A 21,476-nucleotide genomic window follows, 5' to 3' on the forward strand; every position below is an offset into this window, starting at 1 on the left:
CCTGGCTCAATATACATCCAAATTCACAATTCTAGTGTTGATTTGTTCTGATCGATTGAAGAAACAGACAATAATTATTGTTGTGCCATGCGACTATACCTGTCCCAGTACTTTGGTTATACCAGTACCAGTACTATGGTTCTGGTTGTGGTAGAACATGTGACTGCACCAGGCACCATTGTAATCTGGAGACATTTCTAAAGATATGCGTGAATGTGCCAGCAGAGGGCGCCATAGCTAGTGAACTGACCAGGGTAGAGCGCAGTTCACTGGCAGAAATAAACTGCTGCTGTCTGCGTGTTTTCTCATCTTAATGATTTCGGTTCTTGATCTGAATTTGAACTTTGATTTGGTTCAATTTTAAATAAAAAGGCCACATGTTGGTGATTTATCTCTGGGTTCGCTGCTGCACAGGAAGATTCATAGTAAAATAAACGACCCTTTCTACTTACCAAAAGTAAAGACTCCCTGGGGAAACAGTCGTTAAATGTGAAAGGCTGTTCGTTTTTATTAAACCACCCACTACAGTCCTACATTTGTCGGGTCAGCCTGTTAATCAGAACATTAAGAATGATCAAAATGTATAAACAATATATGACGCATTGTTTAATGCATTATGCATTACATGTGGGCGTTATTAATAGCAATAAGATCCATCTCTTAATGTTTGATGGTCTGTTGAACCCTCAAACATATAGAAGCTTTCTCTGCTCCTCCAGATGACGTCATGGGTTAATAATTACTGGCGCGAAAGACTCAGACCTGATCGGTAGGTGATCAGGTGGGGATCGATAGATGATCAGTAAGTGACCAGGCGGTGATCAGAAGGTGATCAATAGGTGATCGGTAGATTATCGATCTTATCTCACTGCCCTTTATGCGTTCTGGCATTTAAGGCAGCAACAAAGGATCTCCACTCCGGCCTGTTTTGGGCGAGCTTTTGGATAGAACTCCAGGTCTGCTTCATGGCTTTCAGTTCTTTCTCCACTGATCGACGCCAGGTTTCTTTGGGTTGTCCTCTCTTTCACTTGCATTCAGGTGTCGGGCGGTTCTTGTAATGTAATCCTGGTCTCTCGCATGATGTGTCCAATCCATCTCCACCGCCGTCTTGTAATGATGGTCTGTATACTTTCTTGGTTGGTCCGAGCAAGTAATTGCTGGTTGGAGATGGTGTTAGGCCAGATGGTGTTCTCTGTCATCCTCCAGCTTTCAGAGCTGAATAATAAGGTGGAGAGAACACAGCTCTTGTATAACTTGAGTTTGGTGTTGATGCTGTACTTCGTGGACTTCCACACATTGTTCATCATTCTGAATGTGTTTCTGGCCTTGTTGAGTCGGCTTTTGATATCATTGCCTGTTACTCCATCATATCTTACAGTGCTTCCCAGATATGAGAACTCTTCTGTTGTGGGTATATTTATTCTGTTTATTGGTAACGGTGGGGGATTTAGTGTGTTTAAGGTCATCACCTCTGCTTTCTTCAGGATTATATTTAGTCCTATTTGTTGTGCCAATCTGTTGACATGGGATGTTTTTTCATAGGTGATCGAAAAATGATCAATATGTGATAAGTAGGTGATCGATTGATGATCAATATGTGAACAATAGATGATCAATATGTGATCAGTAGGTAAATAATAGGTGACCAGTAGGTGATCAACACATGATCGGTAGGTCATCGATAGGTGATCTCTTAGTCGATAGGTGATCAGGTGGTGTTCCATACATAGCGCAGAAGAGCCGACGCGCCCTCACACCAACCCCTATATCGTGAAGCACGCCCCCTCGCTCTGGTGGTTGCCTCACCAGTTCGCCTTCAGTGGTTGCATCGTGCTCGTGCTCTTGCTCTGGCAAAACGCATCCAAGACCTCCTGGCCGCCGCCGCACGAGGAGAGGCGGGATGAGGACCGCGGAGCGGAGCGCACACACCCCGTCAGGCTGGACCCCCGGAGCAGCGGCTGCAGACCCCCCGTGCGTGACAATGTGAGCGTACTGTCTCTCCGACGGAGCATCGACTCCACCCTCCTCCACCCTGCTCCACCTCCCCCAGCCTGCTCCACCTCCTCCTCCACCTCCTCCTCGGTGTTTACCACATGCTGCAGCGAACGGGCGGGCGGGTGTATCTGAGGATGCTCTGGTGAAGAGGAGTCGATCGTATCGCGGTTGGACGCAGGCTTCCAGTCCAGGACCCACCAGGACCCACACACCGCACCAGAGCCACCGGACCGGGCGCGGAGGATGTGTTTTTATGCCCTGCCTTTCTCTGTCCTCTCTCGGTTAAAGAAAGCCCTCCTCCACGGAGACTAGAAGAGATCCAAGATGAAATTCCCCACGGAGAACCCCAGGAAACCCGGGAGCGCGAAGCCCGCATCAGGTGTCCACAATCTCCTGGATGTTGTCTCTGCTGATCTATGTGTTCTGCTTCTACATTTCACCTTGTGGTTCGGGTCTGAACCGGCTTGTTATTGCGGTGGTCTCCGCTCCACGTAGGGACCCTGTCGGTCTGTCAGTGGGATTCTCATCAAAGGTGTAGCGCGTTTCTGCAGCCAAAGTAGCGGACCGAGGGGAAGCCAGTGCCTTGCACTGTTGTTCTGTTATCACTTCGGGGATAATAGACCCGATGGATGATCAGAATCGATCATATCGATAACGTTTGCAGCCGGAATCTGCCACACAAACACACACATCTGTGTGTGTGCTTTCGTGTTTGTGCGTTTGTTTGTATGTGTGTTTGTGTGTGTGTGTGTGTGTGTGTGTGTGTGTGTGTGTGTGTGTGTGTGTGTGTGTGTGTGTGTGTGTGTGTGTGTGTGTGTGTGTGTGTGTGTGTGTGTGTCAAATACACACGCACCACACACAGCCTACACTTTTCGCGTGAAGCATGCGCGCTCCGTCGCCAATAAATCTGCGGTGCGCCTGCAGTCGCGCGCGGTGCTTGGGGGGGGGGGGGGGGGGGGGGACCCCACGGTGACGGCTGATTCGTCGAGCAGGTCGATAGTTGACGCAATGTACCTCCTGGTGTGTGAAGCGTTCAGCTCACCCTATAGGCCGCCACGGCCGTCACGTCACCCAGCCTCTGCACTACTACAAACGATCAGCCTGATCGAAACATCGATTCAGTTAGAGATACTATAGGCATTGTGGATATTACGTTGATATCCTGCAGGATAATCGATACACGGACACTAGGGGGCTGAACGCAGGCGATCGATTAAGATTATGTTTTATGAAACTGAGATTTTTATTGGCGGGGTTCCGAGGTGAAAGGCTGTATTTAGGGCTATAATAATACCCATAATGCCCTTCTCTCTTACAATCACCAGACCTTGGAGTTTGTTTTAGGTGTCAAATTACACAGAGAAAAGTTTCCCTTCTTCCAAAAGTAATTGAACCTGCTAGGGACTATTATCTACCGCTCTTTAGAATTTACTGTCGCTCTCTCCATCCCTCTCTCTCCATTCCTCTATCTGGCTATCTCTCATTCTATCTATCTCTCCCTCCGTCTGTATTTCAGTCCATCTCCATCGCTCTGTCTCTCAGACTGTCTCTCTCCATCCATCTGTCTCTCTCTGTATCTCCATCTTTCCATCCTGCTACCTAGCCGTCTCTCAGTCTGTCTCGATCTCCATTCCTCTATCGGTCATTCTATCGCTATCGGTCCAATTATTTTCAATCTCGCTGCTTCTCAGTCTATCTCTCTCTTAATCTCTCTGTTTCTCTCAGTCTCTCTCTCTCTTCATCTCTCTGTTTCTCTCAGTCTATCTTTCTCTTCATCTCTCTGTTTCTCTCAGTCTATCTTTCTCTCCATCTCTCTGTTTCTCTCAGTCTATCTTTCTCTCCATCTCTCTGATTCTCTCAGTCTATCTTTCTCTCCATCTCTCTGTTTCTCTCAGTCTATCTTTCTCTCCATCTCTCTGTTTCTCTCAGTCTATATTTCTCTCCATCTCTGTGTCTCAGTGAATCTAGCTCTCCATCTCAATTCAATTTGAAAGTGCTTTATTCTGCATGTGGAAAATAAACATTCACATCACCAAGCAGTTAAAACACTTGATAAAAGGATAGATAACTAACTAAGCTACTATACTTTCTTTCGTGCATCTCTCAGGGTATTGGTATTATATTTAGAGTTAGTATAGTTTATAGATAGGTTATTTAGATCTACGGTTTAGACCTGGGGTTTAGAGCTGGAGTTTAGAGTCAGAGTTTAGAGCCTGGGTTTAGAGTCAGGGTTTAGACCGGGGGTTTATAGACCTGGGGTGTAGACCGGGGGTTTAGACCGGGGGTTTATAGACCTGGGGTTTAGAGTCAGGGTTTAGACCGGGGGTTTAGAGCTTGGGTTTATAGACCTGGGGTTTAGAGTCAGGGTTTAGACCGGGGGTTTAGAGCTTGGGTTTAGGTTCAGGGTTTAGAGTCAGGGTTTAGACCGGGGGTCAGAGCTGGGGTTTAGGTTCAGGGTTTAGAGTCAGGGTTTAGACCGGGGGTTTAGAGCTTGGGTTTAGGTTCAGGGTTTAGAGTCAGGGTTTAGACCGGGGGTTCAGAGCTGGGGTTCAGAGCTGGGGTTTAGAGCTGGGGTTTAGAGCTGGGGTTACAGCTTTAGAGCTAGCGCTGATGTCCAAGCTAACCGCCCTCTCCTGCGGCCCCCAGCCCCCCCTAAGAAGATGCAGCCGGGGCTGGTGCAGTGCAGCCTGGTGCAGGCCAGCGTGGCCACCATGCAGAACCCCATGGGCTGCAGCCTGCCGCGCATCTCCGTGACCCCCCGGCCCGCCAGCATGGTGGCCAGCATGGAGGGCGGGGCCGAGGGCGGCACCATCACCTTCACCGTGATGAAGTGGAAGACGGCGCTGGCTGTGTTCGTGGTGGTGGTGGGCTACCTGGTGGCGGGGGGGCTGCTGTTCAGCGCCCTGGAGCAGCCCTTCGAGAGCCACCAGAAGATCACCATCACGGCCGAGAAGGCGGCGTTCCTGGAGCGCCATCGCTGCGTCACGCCCGCTGAGCTGGAGGCCATCATCAAGGTAGGGGGGGGCTGGGGGGGTGAGGGGGAGGGGGGGTGAGGAGGGGGGGGGAGGGCATCATCAAGGTAGGGGGGGGCTGGGGGGGGGGGTGAGGGGGAGGGGGGTGGAAGAGGGGGAGGGGGAGTGGAGGCCATCATCAAGGTAGGGGGGGGGACTCGTGGGGGGAGGGGGAGGTCCGGTGAGGGAGGGGGGATGAGGGGGGTGGAGGAGGGGGAGGGGAGGCCATCATCAAGGTAGGAGGCGGGACTGGTGGGAGGAGGGGGGGGAGGGGGGGTCCGGTGAGGGAGGGGGAGGGTCCGGTGGGCTGGGGGTGAGGGGGAGGGGGGGTGCCTGTGTCTGGCGAGGGGGAGGGTCCGCTGTGGTGAGGGGGAGGGGCCTGTGTGGTTTTGGGGGAGGGGCCTTTGTAGTTTTGGGGGCGGGGCATGTGTGGTTTTGGGGGAGGGGCCGCTGTGGTGAGGGGGAGGGGCCTGTGTGGTTTTGGGGGAGGGCCCTTTGTAGTTTTGGGGGCGGGGCATGTGTGGTTTTGGGGGAGGGTCCGCTGTGGTTTTGGGGGAGGGTCCCCTGTGGTAGGACACCGGTCCGCTGTGGTGAGGGGGGGGGCGGGTCCTTGTGTTCCTTCCCTGGTGGGGAATCAGCTCCCCATGAAAGAGGAGCCTGCATCGACCTGATGCTATTCCAGCTCCACACATCGCCGCCTGCAACCAGACACACACACCGCAGTCCAAAATAAAGTCACATCAGACCCAAGTGCCGGCGTGTCGCAAACCCGGACCGCAGAAGTCCTTGAAGGGAACAAAATTAAAAGGTGGAACGTGATTGAAGGATAAAGCTTTATCAGTGTCGTTTGACAGACCCTTGCCGCATAGATGTTTGTTCTAAAGTGCCACAACAATACTTTTGTAAAACATCAAGTCCACCCACCTTAAAGGACAAACCTTGATCAAGCCATCGTTATCTTATATACAGTCTGTACTAAAAATCTGCTACGACATAATTGGTCAAAATGAACTCCTTGTACTAATACTGAACAGAGTTTACTGTGCCGGTACAGAACATGACGGATGGTCTTTGTGTTGAGAGTCTTTCAGCGCGGTTCATTGTTATGTTGCCAGCAGCAGCCATGGTCGGTGAAGGGAAGGCCTGGTGGAAGAGAGAGTTCTCTCTGCTGTTCCTCGGGCGGCCTTCAGATGGTTCACGGTGGTTGGATACAGACTGTTCTGCCAGCCTTCAAAAGTTTAGATTTCATTATCGAAATACAAAATGAATACAATCTCTCTGCTTTCAGATAGGATCTCATTGGATGGTTCCTCTCTACATGTATTTTGAGAGGATCCCCTTTGACGGTTCTAATTCAATCCAAAAGTTATAAAGGATTGATGATTAGTATGTTTTGGCCATAGCCTATAGTAAGGAGGTTTCCAGCCCTCAAAGTTCAAACTATGAATAGTTTCAGATGGTTGTTGCCAAAGCGCCGGTCGTGTGTAAACCAATGGTTTACATCACAGACGCCTCTTCTAGATGGTCTAGGTCCATGTTCTTTGTTGATCAGCTCTGTACTGACTGACGCACATGGACTCCAAAAGACCAAAGCCCTACGTATCGTGTCTGAATGCTCTCAGCGCCTCGGTAAGAGCACCGAGACAAAGGATCCTGGTGATAGATGTTCTGGTGAAGCCAGGGGAGATATTAGGAGGGTTGGACCACTCAGACCGGTAATGCCCTCTCCCCCCCCCTCTGGGATGAGCTCAGCCCCTGTCTATGAGCGCTGGGCTGTAGAGCCTCCAGTACGGCAGCAGCAGCACGCTGTGGGCTGCAGAGCCTCCAGTACGGCAGCAGCAGCACGCTGTGGGCTGCAGAGCCTCCAGGGCAGCAGCAGCACGCTGCGGGCTGTAGAGCCTCCAGGGCAGCAGCAGCACGCTGTGGGCTGTGGAGCCTCCAGGGCAGCAGCAGCACGCTGTGGGCTGTGGAGCCTCCAGGGCAGCAGCAGCACGCTGTGGGCTGTTGAGCCTCCAGGGCAGCAGCAGCAGCACGCTGTGGGCTGTGGAGCCTCCAGGGCAGCAGCAGCAGCACGCTGTGGGCTGTGGAGCCTCCAGGGCAGCAGCACGCTGTGGGCTGTAGAGCCTCCAGTACGGCAGCAGCAGCACGCTGTGGGCTGTGGAGCCTCCAGGGCAGCAGCAGCAGCACGCTGTGGGCTGTGGAGCCTCCAGGGCAGCAGCAGCACGCTGTGGGCTGTAGAGCCTCCAGAACGGCAGCAGCAGCACGCTGTGGGCTGTGGAGCCTCCAGGGCAGCAGCAGCACGCTGTGGAGCTGCTGCTGGGGAGGACGGATTTGAAACTCACGGCTGCAGGAGCTTATGTTGCAGCTAACGTCTTCGGCTGCGCCCAGGTGGAGCGAACAGTGTGGTGTTCTGTTCTTAGGTGTGGTGCTCATTCAGTTTGGGAGGTCCACTCTAGAAGGCGTTATTCACCCTTCAATAAGGATTAGGACGAGCCGCCATGGGGTTAGGGTTAGGTCCTGGGTCGTTATGTAGGCCTGTCCTATTGGCTGGAGCAGTAAACCACCCGTGGTGCTGTTTGGCCGAGGCCCGGGGAACGGTTTGACTCACTCCCTGGCGTTACCGCATTGATTGCAGTGAGCTTGCAGCGAAATCGATATGTCACTTCGTTTCTCACCTTTTTGTAGTCCCTTTGTCGAAAATTCCATGGCAATGTAGTTTTTCTTCTCCGTGTCAATAAAGCTCTTTTGAATTGAATTGAGATTAACAGATAAGGGGCAGGGAAAGAGAGAGAGAGAGAGAGAGAGAGAGAGAGAGAGAGAGAGAGAGAGAGAGAGAGAGAGAGAGAGAGAGAGAGAGAGAGAGAGAGAGAGAGAGAGAGAGAGAGAGAGAGAGAGAGAGAGAGATGCAGCATGAGAGAGAGAGCGAGCGAGAGAGAATTGCAGAGATACAGCGAGAGAGCGAAAGAGAGAGCTGGGAGAAAGAGAGATGCAATTTGTGTGTACATGTTTTATATTTCACACTTGCTTGGGCAATGTAAGTGTCTATTTCCCATGCCAATAAAACCCATTGAACTGAACTGATGCAGAGAGACAAAGAGAGGCAACAAAAAGAGATGCAGAGAGAGAGAGAGAGAGAGAGAGAGAGAGAGAGAGAGAGAGAGAGAGAGAGAGAGAGAGAGAGAGAGAGAGAGAGTAGAGATGTCGAGTCTGAGGTGTAGATTTTGAGGCAGATCTTTCCTTGTGTGAGGAATCTCACTAGGTGTGTGAACATGAGGTTATGTTCGGTTCTTTGTTGTCCGTCAACAGTGATGTGTTTGTGTGTGTACACATCCGGAAGGCTGGTTCCCTCTGGGGTTTAGAGACGCAAGACGACTGGTGTGGGTACTGCTGTGAGTGAGTGAGTGAGTGAGTGAGTGAGTGAGTGAGTGAGTGAGTGAGTGAGTGAGTGAGTGAGTGAGTGAGTGAGTGAGTGAGTGAGTGTGTGTTCCCTGTTCTGATCATCAGTTAGTCTATAGTCTGGGGTTAGTGTATAGTTAGTCTATGGTTAGTCTAGTATAAGGTTATTCTACAGTTAGTCTATAGTCTAGGCTTAGTTTATAGTTTGTCTATAGTTTAGGGTTCATCTCTATATCTATATAAAGTCTAGGGTTAGTTCATGTGTAATCTACTGTTAGTCTATGGGTGCTCGTCTATGATAGCTCATGGTTTTTGTGGTGGAAGTGAACAGTGTTGTGTTTTTGTTGCTGTGGGCTGGGCAGGATAAAATACAGATTGTGATATTTTAAGCACAGGGTGAAACATGGCAGCTTTCACACCCACGCAGTCAAACTGACACTCACAGCTAACACCAGAGCAGGGTTAGCGTGGTAGCTCTCCATAGCACCTTGCTCTATCTTTTCAGTTTTTGGTTGGTAAGCTCTAGTTAGAAAATAAACAACTTGTGCAGCGAACACCTGGAGCACAATTGAGCCTCGACAGTGTTGAGTCAAATTAGTCGACAAGGATTTTCCAAAAAATAATCATTAGACAAGCTAATCGTTTATTTATTGCGCCATAATAGTCATATTCCAACCGGTGGATTAATACACACACTAATTTTTAAACTGCATTATATTAATGAAATTTGGAACCAATTTATATCAGGGTTTAGGAAACACCTCATACATATTCATGAGAGCACCACATTCCGTGCCAAGATGGCTGCCAACCGCTGGTCACGAACCAGCTACATAAACGTTCTTAGCACTGCTGTCCTATTCCCCTTTAAGTGATAGTGATTGATATGTACTACAACATACCCACGGGAACAGAGTGTTTTTGGGGCCAAATTATATGAAGTACCCCGAATAAAACTAGAAAGATAAATGGCAGATCAAACGTATCTGTTAGACATTCTTTGAAAAGTACGCTCTTATGCTTATGTTATGTCCATGATTACGAATATTTTACTTTAGCTGAGGTGCATATTTAAACTAAAGTTAAAATCACAGTATTAAATATGTACTTGGATGAAGCTTCTCACAGATCAGTTTTTAAAACATTTAACATCAATGTGTTTCAATGACGTTAAATAAGGAGCTCCACAAGGAAAAGGTAGAAACGTTCCAACGGTTGGAAGCAATGCATCTAACTCAGGAGCGCTGGATTCAGTAGCCTCCACGGTCCAGCGTGGGGCTCTTTAGGAGTCCTCGCGCTCTGGGGGAATGGGATGTGAGCGATGGGGCTCTTTAGGAGTCCTCGCGCTCTGGAGGAATGGGATGTGAGCGATGGGGCTCTTTAGGAGTCCTCGCGCTCTGGGGGAATGGGATGTGAGCGATGGGGCTCTTTAGGAGTCCTCACGCTCTGGCGGAATGGGATGTGAGCGATGGGGCTCTTTAGGAGTCCTCACGCTCTGGGGGAATGGGATGTGAGCGATGGGGCTCTTTAGGAGTCCTCGCGCTCTGGGGGAATGGGATGTGAGCGATGGGGCTCTTTAGGAGTCCTCGCGCTCTGGGGGAATGGGATGTGAGCGATGGGGCTCTTTAGGAGTCCTCGCGCTCTGGGGGAATGGGATGTGAGCGTGGGGCTCTTTAGGAGTCCTCGCGCTCTGGGGGAATGGGATGTGAGCGTGGGGCTCTTTAGGAGTCCTCGCGCTCTGGGGGAATGGGATGTGAGCGATGGGGCTCTTTAGGAGTCCTCGCGCTCTGGGGGAATGGGATGTGAGCGATGGGGCTCTGGCTGCCGGGGAAAAGGGCAGCTGATCAAAGCAGAGCTGGGCAGAGGGCCAGGAGAAGGAGCCAGGAGTGAAGCCCGTAGTCTTCCCCCACAGCCCCACCTAAGCTCCCTCTCCACCTCCCCTCCACCTCCCCTCCACCTCCCCTCCACCTCCCCTGTCTCCAGGGGGGGGCTGAGGTCATTCTCTTTGTACTCCATTAACGACCGTTCCACTCAATAATCCATCTTTTCATACAGAGCCACTTGTGCGATCACACTATAAAGAGAGGGACGTTGTTTTATGTTATTATATTATGAGGTGAAGTGCCCGGCAGTAGACCCCACGGCCCTGGTTCTTATGGCGGCCATCTTTCCATCACGACTCTGTGGGTGGGCCATCGAATTAACTAACCTTGGAAATGGATGATGTCCTTTTTAGTTCATGTTGACCGTTGCAGTTCACACACGGCGACTTTGAATCAGGCTTGAACCCAAACAGGGGTTACATAAACTCAACCTTAAATAGGGGTTAAGTAAACCCAACCTTTAACAGGACAGGAGTTGAGTAAACTCAACCTTAAACAGGAGGTAAATAAGCCCAACCTTAAACAAGAGGTAAGTAAACTCAACCTTAAACTCGAGTCAAGTAAACTCAACCTAGACAGGAGTTACTTAAACCCCTGGTCACGGTCAGAGTAGTAAGTAAATAAACCTTAGCTTAAAGTAGCAATCTCAACAATTGGATTGAAATAAACGTCTACCTATCGCCCAATGAGCTTATATCAAGGTGATGAGCATATGGCCCACGGATAAAGGCCTTGAGTTTATTACCATTTGTTACATACTGGGCGTCGTGGCGTCTTCCCACCCTTCCGTTAGTGACGCGTTCTCCATGACATCACGAGGTCGCTCCTGCAGGGAGGAGGAGGAGCGACCGACCGCTCTTCAGCTCACTGTGTGGTGGTGTGACTCACAAACACAGCTACAGAGCTGTAGGGCGATGATCTCAAAACTAAAAGCGTCTGTCAAACGCCCCCCGGCGACTGTAGTGTTTGTGTTTGTTGTGTGAGCGTCACTGTACGAACACCATGCAGCATATGGACCGGGCTGGGGGGCCTGAAGCCACGACTGTGATGAAGGCGATACAAATACAATGGACTTGACTTGGCTCTTTTTCCTCTGCATCGTAACTTTGGGTCCTCAAGGTCAGGTTTTATGTAACAGACACGTTCAGGTTATGGTTAATAGTGTAAGAAGAACGGTTAGGGTTAAAGTGTAACAAGGGGAGGGTTAAAGGGTAGCAAGGGTTATGGTAAATAGTGAAACCAGGGGGCTTAGGTTAATAGTGAACAAGGGGGTTATAGTTAATAGTGTAAGAAGTGTTATGGTTTACAGCTAAACCACTGGGGTTAGGTTAAAAGTGTAACACAGTTTATGGTTAATAGCTAAACCAGGGGGTTGGATTAATGTGAAACAAGTGTTATGATTAATAGTGAAATAAGGAGGGTTAAGGGTAATGTAACACAGGTTATGGTTGATCGTGGAAATAGGGGGGGGTTAGGTTAATAGTGAAACAAGTGTTACAGTACCGGTAACTGAGTAGAGTAGCGAGTGCTTTGCCCTTCAGCCTCCTCCCTGACAACACTCCCACACACTCAGACAGGGGGGGGGGGGGGCACAGCTGCTCCATCTGCTCGGTCGCCATGCCGACCACTCACATCCCAGCCTCCTGCAGGGCACCGTGGCAACGCATGATACCCCCTCCCCTTCTCCAGTAGATTATGGACTTTGCTTTCATACTTTACTCTTTCAAGAGTCAAACACTGGTCCCGAAGCTACTGACATCAAACCAGCTACTGGGGTATAGACCAGCTACTGAGACAGAAACTACTGACTCCAGACCTGCTACTGGGACCAAAACTACTGACGCCAAACCAAACCACTGACACCAAACCAAACCACTGACACCAAACCAAACCACTGACCCCAAACCAAACCACTGACACCAAACCAAACCACTGACACCAAACCAAACCACTGACCCCAAACCAAACCACTGACCCCAAACCAAACCTCTGACACCAAACCACTGACACCAAACCAAACTACTGACACCAAACCAAACTACTGACACCAAACCAAACTACTGACACCAAACCAAACCACTGACACCAAACCAAACTACTGACACCAAACCAAACCACTGACCCCAAACCAAACCACTGACACCAAACCAAACCAATGACACCAAACCAAACCACTGACCCCAAACCAAACCACTGACCCCAAACCAAACCTCTGACACCAAACCACTGACACCAAACCAAACTACTGACACCAAACCAAACTACTGACACCAAACCAAACTACTGGCACCAAACCAAACTACCGACACCAAACCAAACTACCGACACCAAACCAAACTACTGACACCAAACCAAACTACTGACACCCAACCAAACTACTGACACTAAACCAAACTACTGACACCAAACCTGACACCAAACCAAACTACTGACACCAAACCAAACTACTGACACCAAACCAAACTACTGACACCAAACCAAACTACTGACACCAAACCAAACTACTGACATCAAACCAGCTACTGGGGTATAGACCAGCTACTGAGACAGAAACTACTGACTCCAGACCTGCTACTGGGACCAAAACTACTGACGCCAAACCAAACTACTGACACCAAACCACTGACACCAAACCAAACAACTGACACCAAACCAAACTACTGACACCAAACCAAACTACTGACACCAAACAAAACTACTGACACCAAACCAAACCACTGACACCAAACCAAGCTACTGACACCAAACCAAACTACTGACCCCTAACCTGACACCAAACATGCTACTGACCCCAAACCAGCTACCTGGGCCAAGACAAGCTACTGAGTTTCCAGCTTCACATGGACAGTGAAAATATGCATAGTTTTAAGTGTGTTTTAACCGTGCTGCTTTAGAGTTTTTAAGTGTGGTTTAACCGTGCTGCTTTAGTTTTTAAGTGTGTTTTAACCGTGCTGCTTTAGAGTTTTTAAGTGTGTTTTAACCGTGCTGCTTTAGAGTTTTTAAGTGTGTTTTATGTGCTTCTTGTGTCGCAGCACTCGGTGGAGGCGGTGAATGCGGGGGTGAGTCCCATCGGAGACACCTCCTATAACTCCAGCCACTGGGACCTGGGCAGTGCGTTCTTCTTTGCCGGGACGGTCATCACAACCATAGGTAACACACGCAACCAAAGGCAACCCACGCAACCATAGGCAACCCACGCAACCATAGGCAACCCACGCAACCATAGGCAACCCACGCAACCATAGGCAACCCACGCAACCATAGGCAACACACGCAACCATAGGTAACACAAGCAACCATAGGCAACACACGCAACCATAGGCAACACACGCAACCATAGGCAACACACGCAACCATAGGCAACACACGCAACCATAGGCAACACACGCAACCATAGGCAACACACGCAACCATAGGCAACACACGCAACCATAGGCAACACACGCAACCATAGGCAACACACGCAACCACAGGCAACACACGCAACCATAGGCAACACACGCAACCATAGGCAACACACGCAACCATAGGCAACACACGCAACCATAGGCAACACACGCAACCATAGGTAACACACACAACCATAGGCAACACACGCAACCATAGGTAATACACACAACCATAGGTAACACACACAACCATAGGTAACACACGCAACCATAGGCAACACACACAACCATAGGTAATACACACTACCACAGATACCACCTACAAGGATGTCAATGAATACATTGGATCAACCTAAATGTGTCGTTACCATCAACAGTTACTGTCTGAACCTTCCGGAGCACAGGAAGGGGTCCACCCTCATTACCTCGCCCTGACCCAACCCGGCAGCGAGAGACGGAAAAGAGTCAAAGTTTCTACGGAGCCTTATAAATTAAGAAATAAATGAAATCAATGCAATAAACGAAAAAGGTTTAAATCACGTAAAAAACACTCCGGCACCACAGAATAGCTCAAAGATTTGTTAAAAGATCTGTTTTCCTCCATATGGTGACGCATCCTCACCTGCCCAGAATCCGATAGCGTGAACGTCCGATATCCCCATGAGGCATGAGGACCAGTGGAAAGGGGCGACATACGTAAAGCACCGAGGTGTCACCTGTGGTCTGCACTGAGCCGTCGACCTCCACTGCTGGCTAACACGTACCTGTGTGCGTCTCTCAGGGTACGGCAACATCGCGCCCAGCACCGAGGGGGGGAAGATCTTCTGCATCCTGTACGCCATCTTCGGGATCCCCCTGTTCGGCTTCCTGCTGGCCGGCGTAGGGGACCAGCTGGGGACCATCTTCGTCAAGAGCATCGCCAAGGTGGAGAAGACCTTCAGGGTATGGTACCGGCTTCATCGTTACGATCATATCTTATTATTAGTACTAATTATCTACTTGACCTTGACTTGAATTGCATTGTGTTTGAATAACACAAAGCAGTGCTTTAACAGCGACATTAAAGTGTGCGTGTAGACCCACAAATCAGATTTAAGATTAACATCTAAAGTCTGAAAGCAGAGCTCCGTATGAAACACTCTAATCTATACTCCGTTCTGAGGCCTTCGTCCTGGGGCGAGGAGATCAGGACAGAAGTTGTAACTCAGTTTGACCGGCCCGGTCTCTCTCCAGATGTATTACTGTAACACAGTAGGACTGCTGGATCGTAGATTAGGTTTAGTATATCATCTGCCTCCCAGAAGTTCTGCTGTAATAAAGTAGGACTGCTGGATACCATTACGTAAGAGCAAGAATTAACGTAAATATTGTCATAAATAAATTGTCATAAATATTTGGCCTGTGAGGCCCTTTAAGACTGTAATGGTGATTAAGGGCCATGCAAATAAAATTGAATTGAATTAAATTAAATTGACTTCAGGAGGGAGAGGCACCAGTGTGGCCAGATTTCCCGACCAATCTGGCAATCCTGGCTGCAGAAATCTGGCCCAATCTGGCAACACTTGTGGCGTCTCCACACAGAGCCACACAGAGCCTGGACCTGGCAGCGTTCTGGAGCTGTAACGAGCGTCTTTGTACCGGGGCAGGTCCACACGGTGTGGGTCTGAAACCTCAGACAGCTTTGTCCAGGCCACTTCATTTTAACAACATACAACGCGATGAGTCATCCGATCTAATAGGAGCATATTCATGTTGCCAGGCAACAGGAGGGTAGCAGACATGTCCTTTGGGGGGGGCGTGAGGAAGGTGTCTGGTAATGCGGCGTGCTGAGTTATGGCTCTTAACCGGCGCTTTGCAGGTCTGCAGAACGTGTCCGGAGACGCCACCGAGTAGGACGTCTCCGGACTCCCATCTGGGCGGATGTCTGCTGCTGGACGCTCCCTGCATTAATACCATTAGCTAGCTGATGAGTTAGGGTGGGTTAGGTGTTATGATGAAATAGGGTGGGGTTAGGTGATTTTGAGACTGAGTTAGGCTGTGGCTGAAGATGACCTCATTCTAATTCTCTCTCCCTCCCTCCCTCCCTCCCTCCCTCCCTCCCTCCCTCCCTCCCTCCCTCTCTCTCTCTCTCTCTCTCTCTCTCTCTCTCTCTCTCTCTCTCTCTCTCTCTCTCTCTCTCTCTCTCTCTCTCTCTCTCTCTCTCTCTCTCTCTCTCTCTCTCTCTCTCTCTCTCTCTCTCTCTCTCTCTCTCTCTCTCTCTCTCTCTCTCAGCGTAAACACAACCAGATCAGCCAGACTAAGATCCGCGTGGCGTCCACGTTGCTCTTCATCCTGGCGGGCTGCATCCTCTTCGTCACCATCCCGGCCGTGGTCTTCAAGCACATCGAGGGCTGGACCGGGCTGGAGGCCATCTACTTCGTGGTCATCACCCTCACCACCGTGGGCATCGGGGACTACGTGGCCGGTGGGACCCCCCCCTGGACCTGACAGCTACTAACCCTGACCTCAACCCTAAACCTACTACTAAACCCCATTACTGCTGACCCTAACTACTACTCACCCTCACCTTCACGACTACTAACTCTAACCCGACACCGACCACTAGGTCTATCGTGTCTCAGATTTAAGGTTTTCAGGGTCTTTGTATTCGCCCCGAGTGCGAGTCACTAGATCGGTCTCCATGGCCGTCCACCCAGTGCCTGCATACAATAACGGCTATGGGCAGAGGTCCTTCACCCATACCTTCACCAGTCTGGAATAGCATTCCCCATCACATTAGAGCATTACAATCCATCACACAGTTCAAAAAAGCTTATAAACTGTTACTCCTCAACACATACACTTGCGAACACTGACTTATATAGATCACTGTCTGTGCTCAGTCTGCTGTCCATATGATTGTCCTACTGATGTCTGACGTGCTATGTCCCTGTTATGTGTTGTATGTAAATGTGACGTGTGATGTGCCTTGTCCCTTCTACATGTTATATGTGCTGCAGAACAGGAACCTGCTGGTAATCAGCTAGTTTACTGAGAAAGGCCGGTTTTAAATTGTAACTTTGTTACTTTTAATACTTTCATGTATAATAAATATAAAATAAAATAAAATAAATAAAGACTCTACATGGCTGAGCTAGCATAAGGAGTAGAGGATGAACGCAGATTACTCACCCGTCCCTAACCCCACCTACTACTAACCCGTCCCTAACCCTGGCGCTGGGGGCGCGGCCGGTGAATAATGGATGGGCTCGCTCTCTGCTCTGTGCGTCCAGGGGGCGACCGGCGCATAGAGTACCGGGAGTGGTACCGCCCGCTGGTCTGGTTCTGGATCCTGGTGGGCCTGGCCTACTTCGCCGCCGTCCTCAGCATGATCGGAGACTGGCTGAGGGTCCTGTCCAAGAAGACCAAGGAAGAGGTACCCCCATCACCCCCACCCATCCCCCACTAACCCCAGATAATAGAGCCAAACTAACCCTCACTAACCCTTACCCCAGATAATAGATCTAAACTAACCCCAACTAACCCTTACTCCAGACTATAGATCGGAAGTAACCCTAACTAACCCTAACCCAAGATAAAAGGACTCCCTCTTGGGTTTTGTTGTTAACTAACCCTAACCCTTCAGTGGAGCTACTGACTAACTAACTAACTAACCCTAACCCTTCAGGGGAGCTACTGACCAACTAACTAACCCTGATGTGAAGCCTATTCTTATCATGGGTCTCTGAGAGGAGCCACTCAAACAGCCTTTAGATGAGCAGTGCTTTAGCAGACGGTTATGGTTATTATGCTAGTTCAATCATCTTATGATTTCACACACGTATTTGCCAACATCGTATTTACTCACCATTTAGGAAAATAGTTCAAATGTTCTCAAGAATTGGACAAATTGTAGGCACACACAAGGCCAAATATGCAGTTGAAAACGTTGGTTGGTTGTTAATTATTTAGGTGTACCCTATTTCCCGGTTCCGCTGGGCATGACATCCTCAATAAATAATATTCTAATGTATAATATATTTCAATCTATAACATTATTATGTAGTAATTGTAGAGATAATTTAAACCCAAGTTAATTAAAAAACGATTGTAAACAATAGACATAGCATTATGTTATGCTAACCCTAATTATACTTACCCTAATTAGTACTAACACCAATAACAGTAATAACGATAACCCTAACAATGATAATAACACAAGTAATGAGAATAACACCAATAACAGTACTTACCCTACCCAGCGGGGCTGTGGTTGTACTAATACTAACACTAATGATGATACTAACACTAATAACAGTAACTACGGTAATACTTACACTAATAACAGTAATACTAACACTAATAACAGTAATAATAGTAATACTAACACTAATAACAGCAATAATGGTAATACTATCACTAATAACAGTAATGAGGCTAATACTGCATCATTAATAACAGTAATAATGGTAATACTATCATTAATAACAGTAATACTAATACTTCATCATTAATAACAGTAATAATGGTAATACTATCATTAATAACAGTAATAATGATGACACTAACACTAATAACAGTAATAATGATGACACTAACACTAATAACAGTAATAATGACGACACTAACACTAATAACAGTAATAATGATGACACTAACACTAATAACAGTAATAATGATGACACTAACACTAATAACAGTAATAATGACGACACTAACACTAATAACAGTAATAATGACGACACTAACACTAATAATGACGACACTAACACTAATAACAGTAATAATGACGACACTAACACTAATAACAGTAATAATGATGACACTAACACTAATAACAGTAATAATGACGACACTAACACTAATAACAGTAATAATGATGACACTAATAACAGTAATAATGGTAATACTATCATTAATAACAGTAATAATGGTAATACTGCATCATTAATAACAGTAATAATGGTAATACTATCATTAATAACAGTAATAATGATGACACTAACACTAATAACAGTAATAATGATGACACTAACACTAATAACAGTAATAATGATGACACTAACACTAATAACAGTAATAATGGTAATACTTCATCATTAATAACAGTAATAATGGTAATACTATCATTAATAACAGTTATAATGGTAATACTATCATTAATAACAGTAATAATGGTAATACTATCATTAATAACAGTAATAATGGTAATACTATCATTAATAACAGTAATAATGATGACACTAACACTAATAACAGTGCTAACCCCACACCGCGTGCGTCGGCAGGTGGTGGAGATCAAGGCGCACGCGGCCGAGTGGAAGGCCAACGTGCGCGCCGAGTTCCGCGAGACGCGGCGCCGTATGAGCGTGGAGGTCCACGACAAGCTGCAGCGCGCCGCCACCATCCGCAGCATGGAGCGCCGCCAGCTGGGCCTGGACCAGCGCGCCGTCTCGCTGGACGTGCTGTCCCCCGAGCGCCGGGCCGCCTTCAACGGCCCGGACGCCGGCTGCAAGACGCCCTCCCAGGAGAGCATCGACACCAAGATCAACAACCTGCGCCTCCGCGGGGTGGAGCAGGCCGAGGGCGCCTCCGTGGTCACGGCGTCCGAGGACAACATCTTCAACCGGCTGGGCTCCATCTCGCGGCTCGCCCGTCGCGGCCGCAACCGCGAGCTGAAGAAGAACATCTGCGAGGAGGCGCGGCGGCCGCGCAGCGCCGTGTACCCCGGCGGCCCGGCGGCGGGGCTGGAGCCGGGCAGGAGGAAGGACGTCTACGACGAGGACGACGACGACAAGGAGTGCAACGCCAGCCTCTCCGACTTCCCGCTGTTCGTGGAGGCGTGCAAGCCGCTCAACGGGTTCCTGCTGACGCCGAGGTCACGGGTCCACTCCACCGACACGGAGAACGAGGAGAACCTTGAGATGGTGGACGTGGTTCCCTAGGCCTCGTGTCGCTCCTACTGGAGTTTTAATCACCACCACTGTGTGCCTTGGATCTGTCCCTCTGCTCGGCCTGCTTCACCCCGGGACCGCCCCGCCCCGCTCTGTGCCGTGACTTCTGGGTAAACCCCAAACCCTTTCCCTGATCCCCGTCAGCCCCGTGGGACCACGTAGTGTGTTGTGCGTTGGCCTCTTCCCTCAGGCTCGATAGCACAGGATTACAAAGAGATTCTGAGTCCAGTTGTACCAAATAAATGTGAGCTCTGGGAGGATGAGGAGAAGGCCGAGGGTCGATGTGCAGCTCGCTGCAGATGCAATGTTCGCTAGTTTGAGCCATGGATGAGCGTGAGGATGGGCCGATGGGGGCCACAGAGGATGATGCTGCTACCAGTTGGAACTTTCTGCTTTGGAGTTTGTCGCAAATAGCGGCACGGGAGATGTATCAGAATGATATCTTTTTATGACCCAACTTGTCGATGGCGGATGAGAAAAAGAATTAGGTAAAACACCATGAAAAAATATAATATAAATGCATTGGACAAACTGTCGAAGATGACACGCTGAATAATGTCTATTTCTTTCCTTTTTCCAACTTATATTATGCACCTACCCCACAAGGCATGCCAAAAATACATCTGTAGTGGGTAGGCACGTCTCGATCAGATCCTGAAGGATCTACTCACAGCCCTGCTGCTCTTTGTCTCACACTCATTCTCTGTCACATGACACAAACACAAGAGCAGGATTGTACTCTGAATGCTGTTTCACATTGTCTCCGTCCACATGTTTCACGCTGTAGATCTCGGGAGAAGATACCAGATCCTATACTGATACCAGATCCTATACTGATACCAGATCCTATACTGAGAGATACCAGATCCTATGCTGAGAGAGATACCAGATCCTATACTGATACCAGATCCTATAAAGAGAGAACATTACAGATCCTATACTGAGAGATACCAGATCCTATGCTGAGAGAGATACCAGATCCTATACTGATACCAGATGCTATAAAGAGAGAAGATTACAGATCCTATACTGAGAGAGATACCAGATACTATACTGAGAGATACCAGATCCTATACTGAGAGATACCAGATCCTATAATGAGAGAGATACCAGATACTATACTGAGAGATACCAGATCCTATACTGAGAGAGATACCAGATACTATGCTGATACCAGATCCTATACTGAGAGATACCAGATCCTACAATGATACCAGATCATATACAGAGAGAAGATTCCAGATCCTATACTGATACCAGATCCTATACTGAGAGAGATACCAGATCCTATACTGATACCAGATCCTATACTGAGAGAGATACCAGATCCTATACTGATACCAGATCCTATACTGAGAGAGATACCAGATCCTATACTGATACCAGATCATATACTGAGAGAGATTCCAGATCCTATTCTGCACATGGGTATTGTTTAGGTGAAGGACACTGACAGGACCATGGCTGTCTGTGGGATGTCTAACTGAAGAGCATTATTTCAGTCATTGCTGTATCTGCTTCCAGTTCTAAAATATACCTGACCTGGTGTACTTTTTGTGCGTCTAGAAATTGTTCTACTTTCATGGTGGAATGACCCATGCCTAAAATATGTGTGCTTTTTCTGATTGTACCACAGTAACACAAATACCTTCTTCTGACACATAACCTCCAACCTATCCTAACTCTCTAACCCTATCTACCAACCCTGTGTAGTATCATCATCTTTGAACCCTAACCCTAACCCTAACTACCACCCCCTGTTGTAACATCATGTTTACCCCCTGACCCTAACTACCACCCCCTGTTGTAACATCATGTTTACCCTAACCCCCCCCCCCTGTGGTATCATGTTTAACCCCTGACCCTAAC

At 48.5% G+C, this 21,476-nt stretch overlaps 1 protein-coding gene across 1 annotated transcript; it reads left to right on the top strand.

Moving 5' to 3' along the window:
- Positions 1-1,699: 1,699 nt before the first annotated feature.
- kcnk10a (potassium channel, subfamily K, member 10a) lies at positions 1,700-21,476 on the top strand. Its single transcript, XM_030345151.1, has 7 exons — positions 1,700-2,374; positions 4,642-5,009; positions 13,318-13,435; positions 14,456-14,616; positions 15,946-16,138; positions 16,947-17,089; positions 18,942-21,476. The coding sequence occupies exons 1-7, from the start codon at positions 2,320-2,322 to the stop codon at positions 19,596-19,598; spliced, it is 1,695 nt and encodes a 564-aa protein (XP_030201011.1). The 5' UTR covers positions 1,700-2,319; the 3' UTR covers positions 19,599-21,476.

This window comes from Gadus morhua, chromosome 21 (assembly GCF_902167405.1).
Source record: "Gadus morhua chromosome 21, gadMor3.0, whole genome shotgun sequence".
NCBI lineage: Eukaryota > Metazoa > Chordata > Actinopteri > Gadiformes > Gadidae > Gadus > Gadus morhua.